This window comes from Leucopleurus acutus (genome assembly GCF_964270905.1).
Source record: "Leucopleurus acutus genome assembly, chromosome: 8".
Taxonomy (NCBI): Eukaryota; Metazoa; Chordata; class Mammalia; order Artiodactyla; family Delphinidae; genus Leucopleurus; species Leucopleurus acutus.
Window position 1 is genome coordinate 25,055,393 of NC_139151.1, and position 23,242 is coordinate 25,078,634.

Genomic DNA, 23,242 nt, shown 5'->3' on the forward strand with positions numbered 1-23,242 from the left:
GAAGTGAGAATAAAGGAGACTGAAACAAAATAACAGGAGACATGCTGCTAAGTCCTGGGGGGAAAAAGAAGGCTGAACAAGAACAAGTGGAAGCAGGCAATGTAGCAGGTGCCTTGGAAAAGAGGAGAATATAGGGGAAACTAGAAAAGGTTGTGGTATTATTGACCAAGAAAGTTAAGGGCATTCAAACAGCTGGATAAAGTAATGTGCTAAGAATTAAACAGGGTTAGGTTTAACAAAATAAGATTTCAACAACAGCTATTTGGAATAGGATAATCACTTGGAAATGAAGAAAATGTGCACTGAAGGCCTAGGTGGTAACGGCAAAAGTAAAGGAACAAGGAGAATTATATGTTAAAACAGCAAACTTAAAGTAGTAATATTGAAAGGTTTGGGGAGATATAAACCCCCAAACAACTGATAACTGTATATGTAAAATTGTACAACACAAATATTTGTATATCCAAAAGATTTCCAAAACCCAGCAATAGCCCACTTACGTTAGTAAATATAATTATTATTACAATCAAATTCCAATATGAAATAAGTAGGTGGTTTTTATCGCATTGTGTTCTGACTTTCAAGTTTCACAGCAAAGTTCTGAACCTTGTTATCTTTCATAAACTTATTAGCTATCCCTTCGAACTCTTCATCCACAAATTCAATAAACTTAACTCCAACCAGGTTACTGGTACACAGGAAGAGGACATATTTTTTCAGCAGGACACTAAAGGCCTCCCTTCAGGGTTGATGATTTATTATTCATCATTCTTCAGGTACAGCTGTTTACCTGATAATCAAATTCAAACTGTATTCTCATCTAGCCCACATCCCTCCATTTTGACCATAAGACATGATAATTCTGTCAAATATGCTCTGATGAAATCTAACCACGCAATGTCTAAGGCATTTGTCTAATGAACTAACCTATTAATCCTGTCAAAAAAGGAAATGAGGCTAAGTTGGCCACTCCCCAGCCAGCTCTATCTCTATTCAAGGTACTACCAGACTTGAATTTATTTATTTATTTAAATTGAAGTACAGTTGATTTACAATGTGTTCATTTCTACTGTACAGCAGTGATTCACTTTTATATATATATATACACACACACACACACACACACACACACAGACACATACACACACACACATTCTTTTTCATATTCGTTTCCATTATGGTTTATCATAGGATATTGAATAGTTTCCTGTGCTATATAGTAGCACCTTGCTGTTTATCCATTCTCTATATACTAGTTTGCATCTGCTAACCCCAAACTCCCACTCCATTCCTCTCACACACCCTCCTCCAGACTTGAATTTAAATGATCCTATGAATTCTTTTAGGATCTTACTGCATTTCTCCAAGAAGACAAACTTCCCCACTTTTTAATTAACTACTTCTAAATGTATAAACACAAGGCAATTCCCCTCCAGCCTCCCACCCCCGCAATGAAGAGAGAAAAAAGAAAAACAAAAGGTTTTCTGGCCACCTTGAATACATAAACTTTTGGTGATACAGATAAAAGAATCAAATGTCTACTTATAATATCCATTTTATTATGTTAGTCGTACATATTTAAAATCACATACTATATAAAATATTTAGAAATTCTTTTTCCCCCTTTTTAACACTTCATTAAATAATTTTGCTGAAAATTTTCCAGTGTATCTTTGGCATCTCTTCATGTTCACTAAAGAGACTGAGTCTTTTACCAGTTTGTCAAAGCGTTATCACTTTCCTTTCATTTATAAAAGTTATTTGAGTTACAGAACTGCTTGAATTACGACCTTTTTAACCTAAGTCCTAAGTGCCGATTTCTAGACATTCAGGCAGTTTTTTCATTCTATAGGTAGGTGTGTGCTATAGATGTCGATTCACAATCTCTACAAGGTAACCACTTACTAGTATTGACTGAAGTAGCTTCAGACTTATATCTCCTCCAAACAATCCTTTGTAAGGCTTTGTATGGAGTAGAATAAAGTGACTCACTCTTTTCTGAGAGAGAAATCTGGGAGGAAAAAAGACCTTGCTTTATATCCAGGTAATCAACAAGTCAAAAATTCACAAAGAATAAGGAATTCAATTACTTCTTAAACACATTTCAATTAATAACATACACTACTGCTTATGTAAATACACGGATGCATTAACAGGAGTCTTTCTGAATTAACAAGTTAAAGTTTTCTTTCTGAATTAACACATTAGAGCTTTGCTATACTGTTATAAAAGAAAAGTAGAGAGTGGGTTACTCAATTCCCATGAATTTGTTTTCTTAGAGAAGCAGCAGAAATAGTAACTCTAGCAATTTATGTTTATTGGGTGCTAATTAAGTTCCAGTCACTGTTTTAAGATTTTACATATATTAACTCAATCTTCACAATGCTCCTATGAAATAGGTGCTATTGATAATGGCACTGTATTGATGAAGAAGCTCAGGCACGGAGAGGTTTAGAAACTTGCCCAAAGTCATACAGCTTCTAAGTGGCAGAAATTCAGTCAAGTTCTAGGTCCTTCCCCTTTTAAAAGATATATTGCCTCTTAAATTAGTAAAATTAGGTCTACATTTTAGGAGACAGTCCCATGTATTAAACAGTTAACAGTGTAGCTAACAGTGTAGTAGTCTAAAGAAGATATGAGTGAGGTTACAGTAAATTTTAATATATTTTCTGTTCTATTATTTTCTATTATCAATCCACACTGTCTGAAGGCCTAATGATGGGTTTGAGGGAGGAGTAGTTCATCCTTTGTGTTTATGTTCCCTGAGCTAATCACTACCCCCATTTCAGTCAATACTTTTAAGGCAAAAGGTTCCTATTACAAAGACAGCATAGCAGAAACTAGTGCCATGTCTTCCTTCTTCTCCTCCAAACTTTTTAACTGATGGTAGAGAATCTGCCTCTCTGGGCCTACATCTCCCTTGCTATCCCAAATACATAAAACTAAGTTTAACCGTTTTCTTTGATAAGGCAACTATCCTAACCCATAAAACGATGGTAGTGCTTCCACAGTAATCATCTGGTTGTGTGCTGTAATGGGGTTGAGGAACAGTTTCCTAAGGAAAAAAGGGTAAAATATGAACTTAAGAAAGGGAGGATAGGAGGGAAGGAGTAGCATGCAGATAAGGGAGGGAGTGGGTGACAGGCACTGCTGTCTGACTTGTAGTTTCATGCAGGCAGAATGAGAACAGAAATTGAGGAGGTGGGGGTCCAGTCATTAAAACCTGTTATGGAACATTTTCTTGGATTTTCCTTCTTTGCGCCTTAGGCTCTCGCTTCAGAAGAAACTGAGACGCCAAGAATACTAACTGCCCTATCCTTCAGGACCCGGCACCACCCTTCTTCTGCGGTCCCAGGCCAGAGCTGGTCCCTTGAAAGCACTGCTCCCCTCCAGCCCTCGGCAGGGCCTTTCACACACCGGTCAACCGGCAAGACGGACAACCAGAGCCTCTCCACCCCAAGGCCGGAGACCCGCGTTCCGGTCCTCGGCGGCAGCCTCCCTGGCTTCCCTTCCGGTAGGCAACCCCTGAACACTCCCACATTTTGCCGCTGAACCTGGGCCGAGCCATTCCCTAAGAGCTGAACCCAGCGCCCCCAGGGTAAAAACCAAGCTGGACTGAGGGTCTTACCTTTAACAGATTAGACGTCGCCATATTCCTTCAACTTAGACTCTCGCGAGACGGCGCGAGATTTCGTGGCGCTCCTTGCCAGGCCACAACTGCAGGCCGGAGTTTCCACCTGGGCTGACGGGGCCACCGGCCCGCAATGGAGATGTGGGGGGAGCCGGGGCGGCGTGCCAACAGCGGTGACCTAGTCCCAGGCACCTGGAGCTTCCTCACTTTTCCCCCCTACATGGTCACCGGAGCCTCCCCAGACGAAAGAGCTCATGCAAACGCTCAGGAGGATAGCAACGGCGAATGGTGAGAAGGTAACGGGAGCCGACCTGAATTGGAAGAGGAAGCATCGACTTCGCGAGCCCCCCCACTCCTTCGGATTACCCTTTGTGGTTGCACCCGCAGAGGCCACCGGCAACGAACTTAGCCCGGCTTGGGCCCTGCAGCTCTGGTTCGGTGGCCGAGTCACGTGATGCGGCGGGCGGGGCCGCGCTGGGGAGCGAGCGTGGGAGCCTGAAAGCCTCGTGGGCCGGGAGGCTGCGGAGAGTGCGAAAGCACGCCCTCTGCTGGCGGGACTAGACGTATTCCCTCATCCCCCGCCTCGGGGGATTCCCGAATGAAATGCTTGTAATAGCTGTCTTCAAGAAGAAAGGGCACATAGAAGGCACCCACTAAATATTTGTTTGCATGAATGAATGAATGCATGCACGAAAGTGTTAACTATTAATATTTCTACTCAAGAGTGCCTGGCAGTGAAATAATCTATAAGAGGTTATTCAGGTAATGAATATAAATCTTGGATTATCTGAAGGCACATTATCCTAGAATATCCTAAGCCATAAACCCCTAAGCTTTATCCCTTCAGACCTCAAACCACTAGAAGAAAGAGAATATACTCTATATATAGAACCTATATAGATATAGAATATATCTAGTATTATACACGTTTCCAAACTGTGTTCATTGACACATAATATATTAGAAATAAGTAAGAGAAGTACAGAGATAAATAAGAGCTATAGGGTAAAATAAAGCAGGCAAAAGTAATGACGTTTGCAGTGTTTTTTTGTTGTTTTTTTTTTTTTTTTGGCCGCATTGGGTCTTCGTTGCTGTGCGCGGTCTTTCTCTAGTTGCGGTGAGCAGGGACTACTTTTCATTGTGGTGCGCGGGTTTCTCATTGCAGTGGCTCCTCTTGTTGCAGAGCACGCGCTCTAGGCACGTGGGCTTCAGTAGTTGTAGCACGTGGGCTCAGTAGTTGTGGCCCGAGGGCTCTAGAGCACAGGCTCAGTAGTTGTGGCACATGGGCTTAGTTGCTCCAAGGCATGTGGGATCTTCCCGGACCAGGGATCAAACCATGTCCGTTGCAATGGCAGGCGGATTCTTAACCACCGCACCACTAGGGAAGTCCCTAGTTTGCAGTTTTAAATAGAGGGATCCAAGTAGGTCTCACTGAGAAGATGGCATTTGAGCAAAAAGACTTGAAAGAGATAAGGGAGAAGACCAGGACATATGCAGGAGAAGAGCATTCCAAATAGGGGGAAACACAGGTGGCAAGTTGCCCAGAGTGTCAGAGGAACAGTAAGAAGGTTGGTATGTTCAGAGCAGAGAGTAAGAAGAGCATAAGGGCTTATAGGGCCTCGTGGACCACAGTAAAGACAGGCTTTTATTCTGAGTGAGATGGGCAATCATTGCAGGCTTCTCATTGCAGGCTTGTGAAGAGGGAGTGGTATGATCAAACTCCCATTCCAACATGATCATTCTGACTACTGTGTAGTGAATAGAAGGAGAAGGGTAATTTAGAAAACTTTTGTACTATCTCATTAAATCAGCACAATCATGCCACCTAGTTACCCCACATTTTACAGTGATTATATTAGTGAGTAATCTAGGCATGATTAAACAATGACTACGTGGTAGAACAAGGATGCAGAGCCACTAGGCCTGTAATGTCCTGCCAGATTGTCAACATAGGGATGACTCTTAGAGGTCATCTTTGTTCTACAGATGGGAAAATGGAGGCTTCTCTCTGGTCAAGGTCACAGCTGGGTCAGAGAAAAGGCCTAGTCCGGAATAAACTTTATATAATTATGGTTCCCTTTTCCAGTGAAACTGGGTTGTCTTCAACCCTAGTCCAACTCTACTGCTTAATTTAAAGTGTAAGTTGATTGAATTATAACCAACTTTATGTACCATAAAAAAAAAGTTAGGTGACAAACTGTGCTATAACAATTGAATTAATTCATAAATTAATGACCCTGCTTAAAGAATCCAATTAAGTATTTAATACTTGTTTGAGTACCTATTATGTACTAGGCACTGGAAATATAGGATTAAATGAGACAGACAAGACCTCTGCCCTCTTGGAGTTTATAGTCTAATAAGGGAGCTAGATATTAAGCATAGTTATACAAACCAAATGTTGCTTAATTGGAGTTGTGGTAAATACTGCAAGGGTAAAATACAATGTGCAGTTCAGAGCATATGGTTTGGAGGGGTCTACTATCCTATGACAGTACTATTCCTATGATCACGCTCTGAACTTATGACTACTTTTGAAAACAGTTTCAAATATCCCACTGTCTAACAAGACATTTCTTTCTCCCAACTCGCTTGTTCTTGAAACACCACGGCTACAAAAGTCTGATCTCAAATGAGTTCTTCTTTCCATTTACCCCACCACTTCCTTGTTACCTATCATCCCCTCCTGTCTTCACTTTCTTCCTCATCCAGTTTAGACTCTATAAACCATCATTATTAAAATGTTTAAATATTTTAAATGCTCAAATATTTAATTTATTTAAAGATAGAGAACAGAAGCACATAATATAAAATTCAGAAGGTGCTAAAAGGAATACAGTTAAAAGTAAGCCTCCTGGGCTTCCCTGGTGGCGCAGTGGTTGAGAGTCCGCCTGCCGATGCAGGGGACGCGGGTTCGGGCCCCGGTTCGGGAGGATCCCACATGCTGCGGAGCGGCTGGGCCCGTGAGCCATGGCCGCTGAACCTGTGCATCTGGAGCCCGTGCTCCGCAACGGGAGAGGCCACAACAGTGAGAGGCCCACATACCGCAAAAAAAAAAAAAAAAAAAAAGTAAGCCTCCTTCCTCTTCCTGGGGTAATTTAATGTTCTGTGTTGTGGTAGGTATTTGGGTTACTCAAGTGTATGCGTTTGTCAGAACTCAGCCAGTGTACCCTTAAGATTTTTGCATCTCATTCAAAAGAAAAAAGAGTAAACAAAATTTGAGTTTAGTTAATGATATTCATGCTGAAGAATTTAGGGATAACTTATGTTTACTATTTGCTTTGAAATGTATCCAAAAAAGATGGATTTTTAAAAATATTTAATTATTTTATTTATTTGGCTGAGCCGGGTCTTAGTTGCAGCACGCAGGATCTTTAGTTGTGGCATGCAGGCTAGAGCTTTAGTTGTGGCACGCAGGATCTTTAGATGCGGCATGCAGGCTAGTTCCCTGACCAGGGATTGAACCTGAGCCCCCTGCATTGGGAGTGCGGAGTCTTAACGGCTGGACCACCTGGGAGGTCCTAATAAGATGGATTGATGGTTGCATAGAAAGGGGACAAAGCAAGTGTAGCAAAAATATTAATGACAGAATCTGGGGGTGGGTTTACTACTGTTCTCTATGTAAAATCTTTCAGCTTGTCTATATGTTTGAAATTTTTCATAATGAAGTGTTGTAGGAAATTTATTTTAATAGGCCCCCTTCCTCCACAGTCCCTCAGGCATCCATTCTCCCTTACTCAGAGACAACCACAATTATAATAAATTTCTTGTGAATTAAAACATTAAAAAAAAAACAGGGCTTCCCTGGTGGCGCAGTGGTTGAGAGTCCGCCTGCCGATGCAGGGGACACGGGTTCGTGCCCCGGTCTGGGAAGATCCCACATGCCGTGGAGCGGCTGGGCCCGTGAGCCATGGCTGCTGAGCCTGCGCGTCCGGAGCCTGTGCTCCGCAACGGGAGAGGCCATAGCAGTGAGAGGCCCGCGTACCGGTAAAACAAACAAACAAAAAAACATACTCTTTAACATCTTTTTTTCCCCACTCAGCTGTAATGATATAAATCTCTGAAAAATATGTTTGTGCTTATTTTTTCACACTTCACTATAGAAATCCAAACAAGACTAGCAGACCCTAAAGCACCTGTTGCTTCCAGGATGTTTGGGATTGTTACTTCCAAAATAGGCTCTTGAAGTCCATTTTTGACACAATAGCTATAAAGTCAAAGCTTTTCATTTGTAAGAAGCAAAAAACAAAGCTTTGTGCATATAAAGGTAGTATGTAAAGTTTAATCAATAAACAAAGAACTGGTGAAAAACTAGATGGGGCATCAAGGGTTTTCAAGATTTTGGAGTGGGAGAGGGAGGAAGATGGCTAGTGGGGCTTCCTAGACCTTTGGGTACTACATGGAGAAAAAGAAGAGTTCACCTCGAAAGACTGTACCATTGCCTGGCACCAGGAAGACCCACAAATCCAGCCCTAAACCCAACCCTAAGCCTAACTGTAACTGGAATTGAACTGTATCCCTATATCAATTTCTATCCTTATTCCTAATCCAGAAGATCCTACTTTGCTGTGACAGAGGATGCCACACCTTGCCAGTGATGACGGGTGTATTACTTGCCTTTCTTGGGAGAGGGTATCTTAGAGGCAGCTGCCTTCTCCATATTGCATAAAAGCAATCACCTTAAGTCTGCTCAGCCCATGGGACTATATTTGGATGACTTCCTCTTCCATGGCCCCAAACACTCCTAAGCTCCACTTCCATCTCCAGAAAGTGGGACCCTGGACAAGATGGGTGACTGGGGGATGGGGAGATAAGGAAGTGAAATCCCCACTAGCAACTTATGAAACTGAAGAAAACCATCCTAAGGTTTCCACCCATAGGACAAGGTCAGGATATACACGTTATATAATCACTTTCTTGAAAATATCTACAACAACCTAGCCCCTTTTCCTCTGTTGTACATAAGTAATAAAATCACAGCCTTTAATAAACCCTCTCAGTCTTCTTCATGCCTACACCCAAGTAGCTGAACACTGCTGGACAAAAGCCCAAAACCAGGTTGAGTGGTTTCTCTTTAAACTCAAACTCAGACCTCAAATGGGAACTTAACACTACCCAACAATCCTGTCCTATTTTTCTCTGTTGGGCTTGCTCTTCCACTGCATTCCCTTGTATACGTGTTTCATTTCATAACCTCTTACTCCCCTTCCTCCTCCATAGTGGATTACCTCCATCCATACTTCATTGCAAAAATAAATGGCATCTTTCCTTTCTTCTCCCATGAAATCTTCAGACTTCTGTCCTTCCATTTTTAATCCCTTTCTCTTACTGTATTATTGGCCAGGCCCCTCCTCTAGCCCAGTACTTCTACTTATATTCTGGATCCCATCTCAAGAACTAGCCATCACCCACCTCTTTTGTATCATCAGTTTTTTTACCCTCTCTCCTATTTTATTCCCATCAGCATAAAAAACATGTTCAGAAGCATCTTTCATCTTAAAAGAAAAGAATCCTTCCTTTAATTTCCTCATCAGTTTTAATGGTCACTGCCCTGATTTTAATTCTCCACATCTTTCAGTGCACTTCTCCACTTTCCCTTTCCTGAAAGGCTCTCCTCTCTTGGCCTCCATGACACCGAACTCTCCTGTTTCCCACATCATGGTTATATCTGTCTCATATTGTGCCCTTCTCCTCTACTTAACGTTTATGGTTATAGTTCCTTGGAGCTCTATCTTAGACCCTCTTTTCTCTATATACAATTTCTCCTTTAGTGATCATACCAAGTCCCATAGTGTTAAATATCACCTATAATGTTGAGAACTTTCAAATATATATTTCCAGCCTTGGACCTCTCTCCCAGATACCTGACTCATATATCCAACTACCTGCTTGCCATCTCTATTTGGGATCTCACAAATATCTCAAGTATAACATACTGACAGTGTTGACTTTACATGAGCCCTGTGCTCCTAGAAAACAGTGACAGGTAATCCCCCTTACCAAACTTTGTTTTCCAGAAACAGCTTACTACAAAGAAAGACCCTTCTCCATATGACTTAGATTGTCCATTCTTTCTCATGACTCCCTGAAGAGTCACTCACAAGTGACTCTATCATTTACCTGTGATAAGGCCAGACACAGACCCTCCAAATTCACAGTCTTGGTCTCATAAATGATTAGCTGAACTAATCTTTAGACATAGAGATTCCCTGATTATAAAAACAACCCCAACAGTAAAACTGTTACAGAACCAAACTTGGGTCTGCTCACCTGCAGCAGTAAAACGAATCTACTGGCACTAGGTTGTGATGAAGAAATCGCAGCATTTATTTCAGGGCACCAAGCAAGGAGTTAGGGACAGCTAGTGCTCAAAAAGCCCGAACTCCTGGATGAGTTTCAGCAAAGCATTTTAAAGGCAAGGTGAGGGAGGGGTGTCCCAGGGTATGTGATCAGCTCAGGCATAATTCTCTGATTGGTTGATGGTAACAGGGTGGTGTCACAAGGGTTAATATTATCAATCGGTAGCCGGCAGTAGGCCTGGGGGCTACATGCTCATGTCATCAAGTAGTTAACTTTTTCCATTTGGTGAGGGTTTTAGCATCTGTAAAACAACTCTGGAAATGTACATCAGATACTATTATCTAGACACTTCAGAGAAGAGCTAAAGCAGAGGATATGGGGGAGGGGTCTGTTCTAGGAAGGCCTCATAGGGTTCTGTTCAGTTACAAAATCACCCTGTAACAGGGAAGAGCCAATTTTGACTCCATGTTGGATCTGTTCTTTGACTTTAACCTTTGCTTTTCGTTGCTTTTGTTATTATAATCATACATAATGGCCTGCCTCAGGGAACCCTGCCCCTCTGCTTTTGAATGTTAAACCAAAGTGCCTTTGTTCAGGGAAGTATCCTGACCCTGTCCCCCTGTGGATGGCTGCAAGAAAGAAGAAATTAACACATCCCCTCCCCGAGGCTGTCCATTCTAAGAGATATTTGCAAGAGTTATGGCCTTTTTACTTTAGTTCCCCACCTCCTCCCCCTCTCTGTTCTATAAAAGAAACTGGCATCCAAGCCCCAATAAGATGGTTTTTTAGAGACATTACTCTGCCATCTTCTCCATCTTCCAACTTTCTGAATAAAATCGTATTCTTTGCCTCAACACCTTGTCTCCTGATTTATTGGCCTGTCGTGCGGCAAGCAGAGCAAGCTTGGACTCAGTAACATTTTTACCTTCGACAATATGCAAAACATAACTTCTGATCTTCTCTCTCCTTTAACAGCCATTTCCATGCCTTTTGCTCGTCCAAAAGAGTTTCTCTCTCACCTCCCCAAGGCGTCCTCATCTCAGTTTAAACAACCACCCTCCACCCAGTTGTTCAGGCCCAAAACCTTGGCATCATCATTCCTCCTTTTCCCTATCCCCTACAACCAATGCATCAGCAAATCCTCTTGATTCTGTTTCCAAAACATAATTTGAATCTGTCCATTTTCACTCTATAACCACTGCCATCACCTTATTACAAGCCAGGATAACTTCAACAGATCCCTAAATACGCTTCTCTAATTCATTCTCTATGTAGTAGATGTGGATAGGAGCAGATGGAAGAATTAGTGACCATCTGATATGTTGTAAGGCTACCAAATTATACTTAATTTGGGGTACTAAAAGATTATTCTTTCCGATAATTACTTTATTATTTTAAAATAAAATTCTATATATTCCTTGTGAGAAAAATGTTTATCTCCATTATCCTGCCTCCTTTGTAAATCGTATGAATCAGTTAGCACTTTGCTAATTTCCTTTTTTTTTTAATCATTATTGAATCTCATTTTTATTCAGCAGAGAAAAGAAGTTCACAAATATCTTTTTGGGGTGTCTAAAGTACTGGACAATCCTTTTGATCAGTGAGGCGTTAGTTTTAAGTTTCAGAGAAAGGATAATTCACAACATTGTTGAAATTTTTTTCCTTCCAGTTTTATTGAGATATAATTGACATACAGCATTGTATAAGTTTAAGGTGTACAGCATAATGATTTGACTTACATACACCATGAAATGATTATCACAGTAAGTTTAGTGAACATCCATCATCTCACATAGATACAAAATTAAAGAAATAGAAAAAAATGTTTTTCTTGTGATGAGAACTCAGGATTTACTCTCAACACCTTTCATATACAACATACAGCAGGGTTAATTATATTTATCATGTTGTACTTTACATCCCTAGAACTTATTCATCTATTAACTGGAAGTTTGTGCCTTTCGACCACCTTCATCCAATTCCCACTACCCTAACACCTTGCCTCTGGTAAACACAAATCTGATATATTTTTCTTATTTATTTATTTATTTTTGGCTGCATTGGGTCTTCATTGCTGCATAGCTTGCAGTGAACGGGGGCTGCTCTTCGGTGTGGTACACGGGCTTCTCACTGCAGTGGCTTCTCTTGTTGTGGAGCATGGGCTCTAGGCGTGCGGGCTTCAGTAGTTGTGGCATGTGGGCTCAGTAGTTGTGGCTCGTGGGCTCAGTAGTTGTGGCACACATCACCAGGGAAGTCCCTGGTATATTTTTATGAGTTATGTTAGTCCCTATTACACAATTTGGTATTTCTATACATTTTTAAACGATCACCTCAATAAGTTTATATGTCCCAATAAGAAGATATTACATAGTTATTTACTATATCCCCCACACTGTACATAGCAATATGTGATTATTTTAAGTTGCTTCTCTCTTAAGTTCAGATGCATTTTAACAATATTGCATTTTTCACTCCCCACTCCACCCTGCCCACCATTTATTGTTTTTGACATCATATTTTACATCTTTTGGTTTTGTGTATCCCTTAACTACTTATTGTAGGTATAGATAATTTTACTACTTTGGTCTTTTAATCTTCCTACTAGCTTTATACATGGCTGATATACTACCTTTACTATATATTTGCCTTTACCAATGAGACTTTTCCTTTTATAATTTTTATACTTTTTTTTTTTTTGGCCACATCACACCGCATGTGGGATCTTAGTTCCCTGACCAGGGATCAAACCTGAGTCTCCTGCATTGGAAACGCAGAGTCCTAACCATTGGACTGCCAGGGAAGCCCATCCTTTTGTAATTTTTGGCTGCATTGTGTCTTCATTGCTACACACGGGCTTTCTCTAGTTGTGGCGAGCAGGGGCTACTCTTTGTTGCGGTGTGCAGGCTTCTCATTGTGATGCCTTCTCTTGTTGCAGAGCAAGGGCTCTGGGCACGTGGGCTTCAGTAGTTGTGGCATGCGGGCTCAGTAGCTGTGGCTCATGGGCTCTAGAGTGCAGGCTCAGTAGTTGTGGCACATGGGCTTAGTTGCTCCACCGCATGTGAGATCTTCCTGGACCAGGGCTCAAACCTGTGTCCCCTGCATTGGTAGGTGGATTCTTAACCACTGCAACACCAGGGAAGTCCCTTTTCATAATTTTTATGTTTCTATTTGTAGCCTTTTCTTTTTTGCTGAGAGAACTCTAGCATTTCGTTTGAAGCTGGTTTGATGGTGCTGAACACTTTTAGCTTTTGCTTGTCTGTAAAACTTTTGATCTCTCTGTCAAATCTGAATGAAAGCATTGCCAGGTAGAGTATTCTTGGTTGTAGGTTTTTCCCTTTCATCACTTTAAGTATATTGTGCCACTCCGTTATGGCCTGCAGAGTTTCTGCTGAAAAGAGAGCTGATAGCCTTATGGGAGTTCCCTTGAAGGTAACTTGTTGCTTTTCCCTTGCTGCTTTTAATATTCTCTTTACCTTTAATTTTTGCCACTTTAATTACAATGTGTCTTGTGGTCCTCTTTTGGTTGATCCTGTTTGAAACTCTTTATGCTACCTGGACCTGGATATCTGTTTCCTTCCCCAGGTTAGGGAAGATTTTAGCTCTGAAATCTTCAAATATGCTCTCTGTCCCTGTTCTCTCTTTCTTTTCCCCTTCTAGGACCCCTATACTGTGAATGTAAGTACACTTGATGTTCTCTCAGAGGTCTTTTAAACTGTCCTCATTTCTTTTTTATTCTTTTGTCTGTTCAGCATCAGTGATTTCCACTACCTCTGTCTTCAGCTCACTGATCCATTCCTCTGTGTTATTTAATCTACTGGCTGCTACAGCCAGCTATATGATTTTTTTTTGAATTTTATTTAATTTACTTTTTTATACAGCAGGTTCTTATTAGTTATCTCTTTTATACATATTAGTGTATATATGTCAATCCCAATCTCCCAGTTCATCCCACCACCACCACCCCCCTGCCACTTTCCCCCCGTAGTGTCATACGTTTGTTCTCTACATCTGTATCTCTATTTCCGCCCTGCAAACTGGTTCATCTGTACCATTTTTCTAGGTCCCACACATATGCATTAATATACGATATTTGTTTTTCTCTTTCTGACTTACTTCACTCTGTATGACAGTGTCTAGATCAAACCACGTCTCTACAAATGACCCAATTTCATTCCTTTTTATGGCTGAGAAATATTCCATTGTATATATGTACCACATCTTTATCCATTCGTCTGTCAATGGGCATTTAGGTTGCTTCCATGACCTGGCTATTGTAAATAGTGCTGCAATGAACATTGGGGTGCATGTGTCTTTTTGAATTATGGTTTTCTCTGGGTATATGCCCAGTAGTGGGATTGCTGGACCATATGGTAATTCTATTTTTAATTTTTTAAGGAACCTCCCTACTGTTCTCCATAGTGGCTGTATCAATTTTCATTCCCACCAAGAGTGCAAGAGGGTTCCCTTTTCTCCACACCCTCTCCAGCATTTGTTGTTTGTAGATTTTCTGATGATGCCCATTCTAACCGGTGTGAGGTGATATCTCATTGTAGTTTTGATTTGCATTTCTCTAATAATTAGTGATGTTGAGCAGCTTTTCATGTGCATCTTGGCCATCTGTATGTCTTCACTTGTATGATTTTTAAAAATTGAATGAGGACTTACCTGGTGGCACAGTGGTTAAGAATCCACCTGCCAACGCAGGGGACATGGGTACAATCCCTGGTCTGGGAAGATCCCACATACTGGGGAGCAACTAAGCCCGTGCACTGCAACTACTGAGCCTGCACTCTACAGCCCACGAGCCACAACTACTGAGCTGAGTGCCACAGCTACTGAAACGCATGTGCCTAGAGCCTGTGCTCTGCAACAAGAGAAGCCACTGCAATGAGAAGCCCACGCACTGCAACGAAGAGTAGCCCCTGCTCACCGCAAGTAGAGAAAGCCCATGTGCAGCAACGAAGACCCAATGTGGCCAAAAATAAATAAATAAATTTATAAATAAAAATAAAAATTGAATGAAAAACATTAAAATACTTTCAAAGTTGGGAAAATATTCAAAATATAGTGTAAAGGAATAAAAACTACTGAAGATTAACAAACAAACAAACAAACAAAACTTCTAACTTCTCATTCTGTTCATCCATTCCTCTCCTGAGTTACAATCATTTCCTTGAACTCTCTATAGGGTAGGTTGCTTATCTCTACTTCACAATTCTTCTGGGCTTTTTTCCTGTTTCTTTGTTTGGAAGATATTCCTCTATCGCCTCAATTTGCCTATTTGTTGGGTTTTGTTTGTTTGTTTGTTTGTTTTTGCAGTACTTGGGCCTCTCACTGTTGTGGCCTCTCCCGTTGTGGAGCACAGGCTCTGACGTGCAGGCTCAGCGGCCATGGCTCATGGGCCCAGCCACTCCGCGGCATGTGGGATCTTCCCGGACCGGGGCACGAACCCATGTCCCCTGCATCGGCAGGCGGACTCTCAACCACTGTGCCACCAGGGAAGCCCCCTATTCGTTGTTTTTATTTCTAGTAGGTTGGTTACATTTCCCTACCTTAGAGAAGTGGCCTTTGAGTCCTTGGAGATGTCCTATGGTCCCAGCAATGCACTCTCTCTGGTTACCAGAGCTATATACTATAGGGGTGCCTCATATTTGGGCTCCATGGGTCCTTCTGTTGTGGTGGGCTGACTACTGTGGGCAGTCTGGTAATTATGACTGGCCCTGATCCAGTTGGTTGCCAGGTCCTGCTTTGTACAGAGCCTGCTGGTCACTGGTTGGAGGGCCCGAGTCACAAGGCTGCTGGCTAAGGGGACTTGAGGGGCCCAAGGGCTAGAGCTGGCCCAGTGGTGTGCAGAGCTGGTTTCTGGAGTGGGCGGTAGTTGGGTAGGGGTCCAGGATCTAGTGTCGGCCTGCTGATAGATGGGGCAAGTTCCTGACTGGCTGCAGGGTCCAAGGTGCCCCAAAGCTGGTTCTTGGCAGGTTTTGGTGAGTGTGGCTGCATCCTGGGGCAGCTGGCTGAGGGGGCCAGAGTATGTTAGAGCTGATACTGGCCTGCTGGTAGGTGGAGCCAGGTTCCCGGGTATCTGGCTGCAGGGCCTTGGGAGTCCTGGACATGGTGGTGGCCTGCTGGTGGGCAAGGCTGGAGCCCAAGTGATTCTGGGACTGTTGTCTGCCCACTGAGGAGTGAGGTCAAGTCCTGGGGCTAGTGCTGGTCTACTGGTGGGTGGAGCTGGGACCTGAGGTCTCTGGCTGTAGGACCCTGGCATCCTGGATTTGGTGTTTTGGTAGATGGTGGATGGGACCAGGGTCCAGGGACTCCTGTGGCTGGTGTCTACCTACTGGTGCATGAGGCTGGTCCTGGGGCTAGTGCTGGCCCACTGGCAGTTGGATCTGGGCCCAGGGTCTCTGGCTGCATGGCCTGAGGGACCCCACTGCTAGTGCCAGTGCCCTGGTGTGTGGGGCCAGGTCCTGAGCCTTCTGGTGGACAGGGCTGGTCTGAGGTGGCTGTGGTCTCAGGGGGTCTTAAGGTAGTAGTCCTGTTGGTAGATGAGGCTGTGTTACTGCCCAGCTAGTTGCTTGGCCTGAGGCATCCCAGTACTGGTGCTGACACACTGGTGGGTTGGGTCAGGTCTCAGTGCTAATAAGCTCCAGGGAGGATTCCAAAATCGCCCTTGCCAGCACCGGTGTTCTTGTGGTAGAATGAGCTCCCCAAAATTGGCTGCCACCAGTGTCTGTGGCCCCAGGTTGAGCTCTAGTTGCCTCCTGCCCCTTCAGGAGACTCTCCAAGATCAGCAAGTGGGTCTGACCTAGGCTCCTTTCAAATAACTGCTTCTTCCCTGGTTCTCAAAGCATGTGAGATTTTGTGTGCATCCTTTAAGAGTAGAGTCTCATTTCCCACAGCCCTCTAGCTCTCCTGAAAGTAAATCCTGCTGCCCTTCAAACCCAAACGTTCTGAGGACTCATCTTCTTGGTGCAGGACTCCCAGGCTGAGGAGCCCAATGTGGGGTTTAGACCCCTCACTCCTTGGGGAGAACCTCTGCAGTTGTAATTTTCTTCCCATTTGTGGATTGCCTACCCAGGGGTATAGGTTTTGACTATAACGCCTCTCCATCTTCCTACCGAGCTTGTGGTTCCTTCTTTATATCTTTAGTTATAGAAGATATTTTCTGATAGCCTTCCAGTTTTTCTCATCATTAGTTGCTTGGTAAATAGTTGTAATTTTCTTGTGCCTATGGGTGGAGGTGAGTGCTGGGACTTCTTATTCTGCCATCTTCAAATCTCGGGAACCACAACCTTGTTGAAAATTTTTATGACCTATTTACTAAGAGTAAATGTACTAGCACTTTATTACTATAATATTAAGATTCTATGAAATGTATATAGGGGAATAATAAAATAATTATTCTCTGCTTTAGGTATGGAAAATGTTTTCCAGCATGCTGAATATTAAGGAAAAAAGTAGAATTTTCTTTTAAAAAAAGTATTTATTTGGTTGCTCTCGGTATTAGTTGCAGCAGGTGGGCTCCTTAGTTGCGGCATGCAAAGTCTTAGTTGCAGCATGCATGTGGGATCTAGTTCCCTGATCAGGGATTGAACCCAGGCCCCCTGCATTGGGAACATGGAGTGTTAACCACTGCACCACCGGGGAAATCCCAAAAGTAGAATTTTCTACGAACATTTTCTGTTAAACATAATGGATGTTAAATCAATGTCAGTCTGATTGCGGTCTCATTTAGGAGTTGGGACTCCACTCTTTCTTGAATTTTTGTTCATATATTAACTTCCAGATGATATGAAGCTGGTAAAGATATCTAATATGTCTGAAGAAAAGAATCAGAATCCAAAATATCTCACCTGGCTGTAATAATGAGCTAATGTGACAATATCTAGTAAGGAAAGAAAATAAAATCTAGTGCTCAGGTTCAAAGCCACACAAGTATGAAGAGGTAGGATAGGAGCAAAGGAACATTAATGTCAATAAAAAGCATTTTAATCTGTGGGTTCAAGTTTCTTAAAAATGTTCATAACCATTTATCTTAATAAATCCTCAAATTTTGGTATGAGCACTTTCATCCTAGCATTATCAATAAGAGCAGAAAGTATAAACAACATAAAAATATAACAGCACAGCAATCGTCAAATAATTCTTACAGATATATGACAATTTTTAAGTTATTAAAACTCATATAAGGCTAATTACACGGGAGAATGCTCAGAATATAATACATGAAAATAGAAGATGCAAAATTCCACATATGTACTAAAATTCTAACTTTGAAAAAAAAATTATAATTTTATCTCCTACTCTGAGTAGGGGAAAAAACTGGAAGAAAATCTTCAAAATGTTACCGGTGCTTGAATGCATTTGGTAGAAAATGGGATAATTTTTACTTTTTATTCATTTAAAATATTTTAAAACTCACCTGCTCATTGAAGAAAATCTAAACATCATGTTAAATCATACATTAGAAAATGAAAGTTCTTTATGTTCTCTTCTCTGCCACCTCCTAGAAATCCACTGTTAACAGTTTGCTTTATTCTCCTCTGTTTTCTGTGTATACATTAAAGGATATATGAAGGAGTTTCTCAAATGTGGTGGATATATTAGTTACATTAAAATAACCTAGAGTGTTTATTAAAAAGGCAGACTTCCAGGCTCCAACCTGTGAAGATTCTGATTTCACAGGTCAGGAATTAGGTCCCAAATCTGCCTATTCCAAGTATCCCAGGTGATTTTTATATGTATTAATGATTGAGAACCCTTAAGAGCATGTGCTTTAGAACCCAACAAGTCCTGCCATATACGAGCTGTGAGAGACTTTGGGTGCATTACTAACCCTGCTGGGTCTTAGTTTCCTTACCTGTAAAATTAGGATAGAAATAGTAGCATCTGCATCATAGTTATTGTAGGGATTAAATATTACAATACATGTAAAATATAATATAGTATAATGTATTACACATGAAAGCACTCAATAAATGTAATAAGACCTAATATATAACGCTTACTGTATGTCAGGCACTGTTCTATATAACACTTACTGTATGTCAGGCACTGTTCTATATAACGCTTACTGTATGTCAGGCACTGTTCTATGCACTGTTCTATGCACATTTAATGCTGGAATTAAATTCCTCCTTGTGGAGACCTTAAGTACCTTTTAAACTTTACATCTTAGAAAAGGAGGAATCAAAAGTGGCCAATAGGAGTGATACACTAAAAGGAAAAAAATGATGATGCAGAAGATAGAAGGGGGAAATTTTCCAGAATCATTTTCTTGATAAAGAAAGGGGATGGCACCTACTGCACAAATGGAGAGGGGTTGGCCTTTGCTAGGAGCATGGACAATCACACATAGAAGTGGAATGGCTACAGTGCAGCAGATGGGCTGTTGGAAGTGAAAGTTCTCTTCTGATTGCTCCTCTTCTCTGGCTGAAGTTGGAAGCTAGCTGATAGTTAGGATGTTGTGAGGTTTAAGAAGAAAGGAAAAAACAAGAAGATATTTTTGATGGAGGGAGAGTGAAGGGACTAAGGAAATGCATTATGATTCCTAGGCAGCCCAAGGACCCACTTGAGACTAGTGATCCTGAATTTTTTTTGAGACTACTCAGCATAGCTAAGGAAACTAAGATTCAGCAGAGTTAAGTAATGTGCCTAAGGTCTCACAGCTCATGAGTGGCAAAACCTATTTGGTTCTAAAACCACATTCAGCTGCTCAGGCACAAACACTGAATAGGTATAGAATAGAATGTAACCTAGGTTGGCATTTTGCTGAGCGAGGTGATCATAGATGTAAAAGAGTGAGTATGATGATTGACCATAGGATTAAAGTTGAATTTGGAGGGTGAAGAAGAGTGTAAGATAATAGGATCAAAGTACTGTATGTCTGGGTAAGAGTCTAAGGATTGTTGGAGTCAAGATACAAGAGAGGGGACTTCCCTAGTGGCGCAGTGGTTAAGAATCCGCCTGCCAATTCAGGAGACACAGGTTTGAGCCCTGGTCTGGGAAGATCCCACATGCCGCGGAGCAACTAAGCCCTTGTGCCACAACTACTAAGCCTGCGCTCTAGAGCCCTCGAGCCACAACTACTGTGCTCTAGAGCCCTCGAGCCACAACTGTAGCCCACACGCCCACAGCCCGTGCCCATGCACCACAATGAAGAGTAGCCCCCACTCACTGCAACTAGAGAAAGCCATGCACAGCAACGAAGACCCAATGCAGACATAAATAAATAAATAAATAGATAAATAAATTTATTAAAAAAATAAAAATAAAATATTTTAAAAATACCAAAAAAAAAAAAGATACAAGAGGGACCAAGTTGAGAGATAGAAGGAAGCATCTGGAGGGTGAAATTGGTAATGACAATGGCTAAATTATGATCAAGGGGGAGAATAGTTGAGGTAGGGCAGAGGACAGGATCACTAGAAAACAAGAGGTAAGAGAACTGAGAAGCCAGGCATTCCAGATGCTTTTGATGTCCTAGTCATATCTCCTTGACCTACTTCTGGTTTCAGCAACAGCTATGGTAGAAGACATTTCAGACTCCCCCTGACATCTTCCCACCTGAAAAGGGCACCTCTTCTGCTTTCACCTCAAGGTCTTCTCTGAAAGCCCAGGAGCCTGCTAGGTTTACAGGCAAGAACAAAGTACAGCTAGTATGAGGAAGATATGCTTCAGGGAACAACCCTCAGCCAGTAGGGTCAGAAGTCAGTGAATAAGTGCCCCAGCCTCTGGTCCTTTGACAGACAATTTTGTGAGACACTCAGGATGCTTCCTGGAGGTCTCACTGGACTTGACTACCCTCCCCCCCTTATTTTTCATAGTGGTGACCTTGATGCCACACCTTTACAGAGGCTTTTCCTCTTTCCCTATATCTTACTCTCCTTGCTCTCTGCTTCCTGCTTCCTGGGTTACCTCCCAAATAAACCACTTGTATCCAAAGCCCTTGTTTCAGGGTGTACTTTCAGGAGAAAACTTACTAAAACATCAGGGTACTCATAATCTTCTGTGAATATTGAAATCACTAAAAATTATGACAGGAGTCATGTTGGAGAGAATGATAGTGAGTCAGAACCTAAATTAAGGAATGAGGGAGTATGACCTGGGGGCGGGGTTCGGCACATGATTGTGACAAAGAGGGTTAATGGATGGATAGTCCATTGACACCAGACTCAAAGCTGAGTGCTTTTAGGGAGGAGGGGAGGAGGATGATTTGGAAGTGGCAATGGGGAGAAAAGAAGACCAGCACATGAGCTCAGACTCAGTGGTAGGTCAGCCATAACTTGAGAGAGATGCAGGAGAAGCACTGACTTCAGAGGAGAATCAAGTTTCACTTAAAATAAGAAAGTAAAAGACTATTAAGAGAAAAGTTTGAGGCTACGGAGGATTTTACTGCCTGTTCAGAGGCTTGCAGGTTGGGCAAAGGGGAGATGGAATCAGAAGGGTAAGTGCTGAGGTGTATCTGGATAAGGGGTAACCCTAGATGTTGGGGCTCCTTGTGGAGACTGACATAACAAAGCTAAAGGCATAATGAGATTGGTTTTAATGGTGGAAGGGCAGATAATAGGGGTGTGTCAGGCAGTAGGGAAGGGTAGGGACCTTGCCAGAAACACACAGAGCTCTAGGGTCCCCTTCTCTGCTGCAGTTGAAAGTGCAGAAGCTGGGAAGGGCCGCTTCTACTTCACTCAAATCCACAGGGTTCTTGGGAATTCTCTTGACCTTTACTAGAGGGGGCAGGGAACCGGGGAGAGACATGGGCTTATCTGAGGTACTAAGAATTCTGGAGAACAAAAAAAAAATTTTTTTGGTCGTGCCACAAGGCTTGTGGGATCTTAGTTCCCTGACCAGGGATCAAACCCATGCCCCGCCCTGCTTTGGAAGTGCGATGTCTTAACCACTGGACTGCCAGGGAATTCCCTGGAGAACAAATTTTAATAACTAGTTTGTGGCTAGTCTTCTCAAAGCAACTGGTGAATAGTCACCTGTCCTTTTAAGATCTTTCATTAACAATTGTTAACTAATGCCTGAAGCTTATGCCTCAATTATATTTTCTAGACAAGGATGAATTAAATAATATGGGCTTATGATATTCTATTTGTATTACAGAAAATCCCCCAAAAGCCAAAAAATAGCAGAAGTGTCCAAAGGTTAAAAATATTGCAGGGCTTCCCTGGTGGCGCAGTGGCTGAGAGTCCACCTGCCGATGCAGGGGACACGGGTTCGTGCCCCGGTCCGGGAAGATCCCACATGCCGCGGAGCGGCTGGGCCCGTGAGCCATGGCCGCTGAGCCTGCGCGTCCGGAGCCTGTGCTCCGCAACGGGAGAGCCCAAAACAGTGAGAGGCCCAGCGTACCGCAAAAAAAACAAAACAAACAAACAAACAAAAAACAAAAATATTGCAAAACAATACTGGAAGTCCCCACGATTATCAATTCTTGAAAAACCAGTGATTAGGTACATGATTTCTGGAACAAATAGATATTTTAACCAACGTGTGGGGTTGACCAACTTCTATCCTGTGGATCAAATTATATTCCACAATATCAGCTAGTTTTGTTGATTGACAGAACTGGGACTAGATTCAAGTCTTCAGATATGTGATTTAATGTTTTTCTTGTCTTAAGGATGGTTTCAGAAAAAAACAAAACAGACAAATACTCAAGGCACGTTTTGCTTGTTCTGTGAGGCTGAACTTACACTCCTGGACCTGATTCTTATCTCCTCTGAGGCTGTCTCACTGAAAACTCAAACTCTAGTTCCTCTTGCCCCCTGTCCACAGCAGTGAATCTCCCCTGCGTTACTCTCATGATGTACCCCAACTCTCTTCACATAGGAGAGGAGGGATTAAACCAGAGATGACTGCAGATTTTTGGACTTTTTTGCTAGACCCGTTTGCATATCCTCTGGACCTCTTTGCTCCAGTGCCCAAATCAAGCTCATCCTTTCTCTCTTACTCTCCCAGTAAGTAGATTCGCCAGCAGTTGGAAACACTTCTTCATGAAGAGAGAAGACAAGTCAGAGGTTTTAACTCCAGGATCCTTAACCTTGCATTCTGGAGCCCTCCAGCGACCACCATTGGTCTTGCGGCAGCTGTGATGGAAAGTGTTCAGAACAGCATCTCACTAGCTCCCCCCATGTGGCATGTCAGTTAGCTACAGTGGCAGGAGCTGCCATCTGAGGTCACATTGACTTTTTGGCTTAAGGGGGATGTAAAAGACCCTGAAAGAAACATGTACAGGCACGTAATCACTTCTAATATTTGTTTCATTATCTATCATTACACAATTATTCACTTTCCCAATACCAGGAA

General features: G+C 42.3%; 1 protein-coding gene and 1 pseudogene across 3 annotated transcripts in view; one reads left to right on the forward strand and one right to left on the reverse strand.

The window, feature by feature from the left end:
* CUL5 (cullin 5) overlaps positions 1–4,041 on the reverse strand; it is a 96,492-nt gene extending 92,451 nt beyond the window's left edge. For both annotated transcript variants that reach the window (XM_082843965.1, XM_082843966.1), the window contains exon 1: positions 3,629–4,041. In XM_082843965.1, coding sequence (XP_082700091.1) covers positions 3,629–3,652 — 24 coding nt within the window. In that variant the 5' untranslated portion in view covers positions 3,653–4,041. The remainder of the gene's footprint in view (positions 1–3,628) is intronic.
* Positions 4,042–16,218: 12,177 nt separating this feature from the next.
* LOC309964919 (centrosomal protein of 78 kDa-like) overlaps positions 16,219–23,242 on the forward strand; it is a 37,715-nt pseudogene continuing 30,691 nt past the window's right edge. The window contains exon 1 of the transcript in view: positions 16,219–16,313. The product of the transcript in view is annotated as a centrosomal protein of 78 kDa-like (transcript). The remainder of the gene's footprint in view (positions 16,314–23,242) is intronic.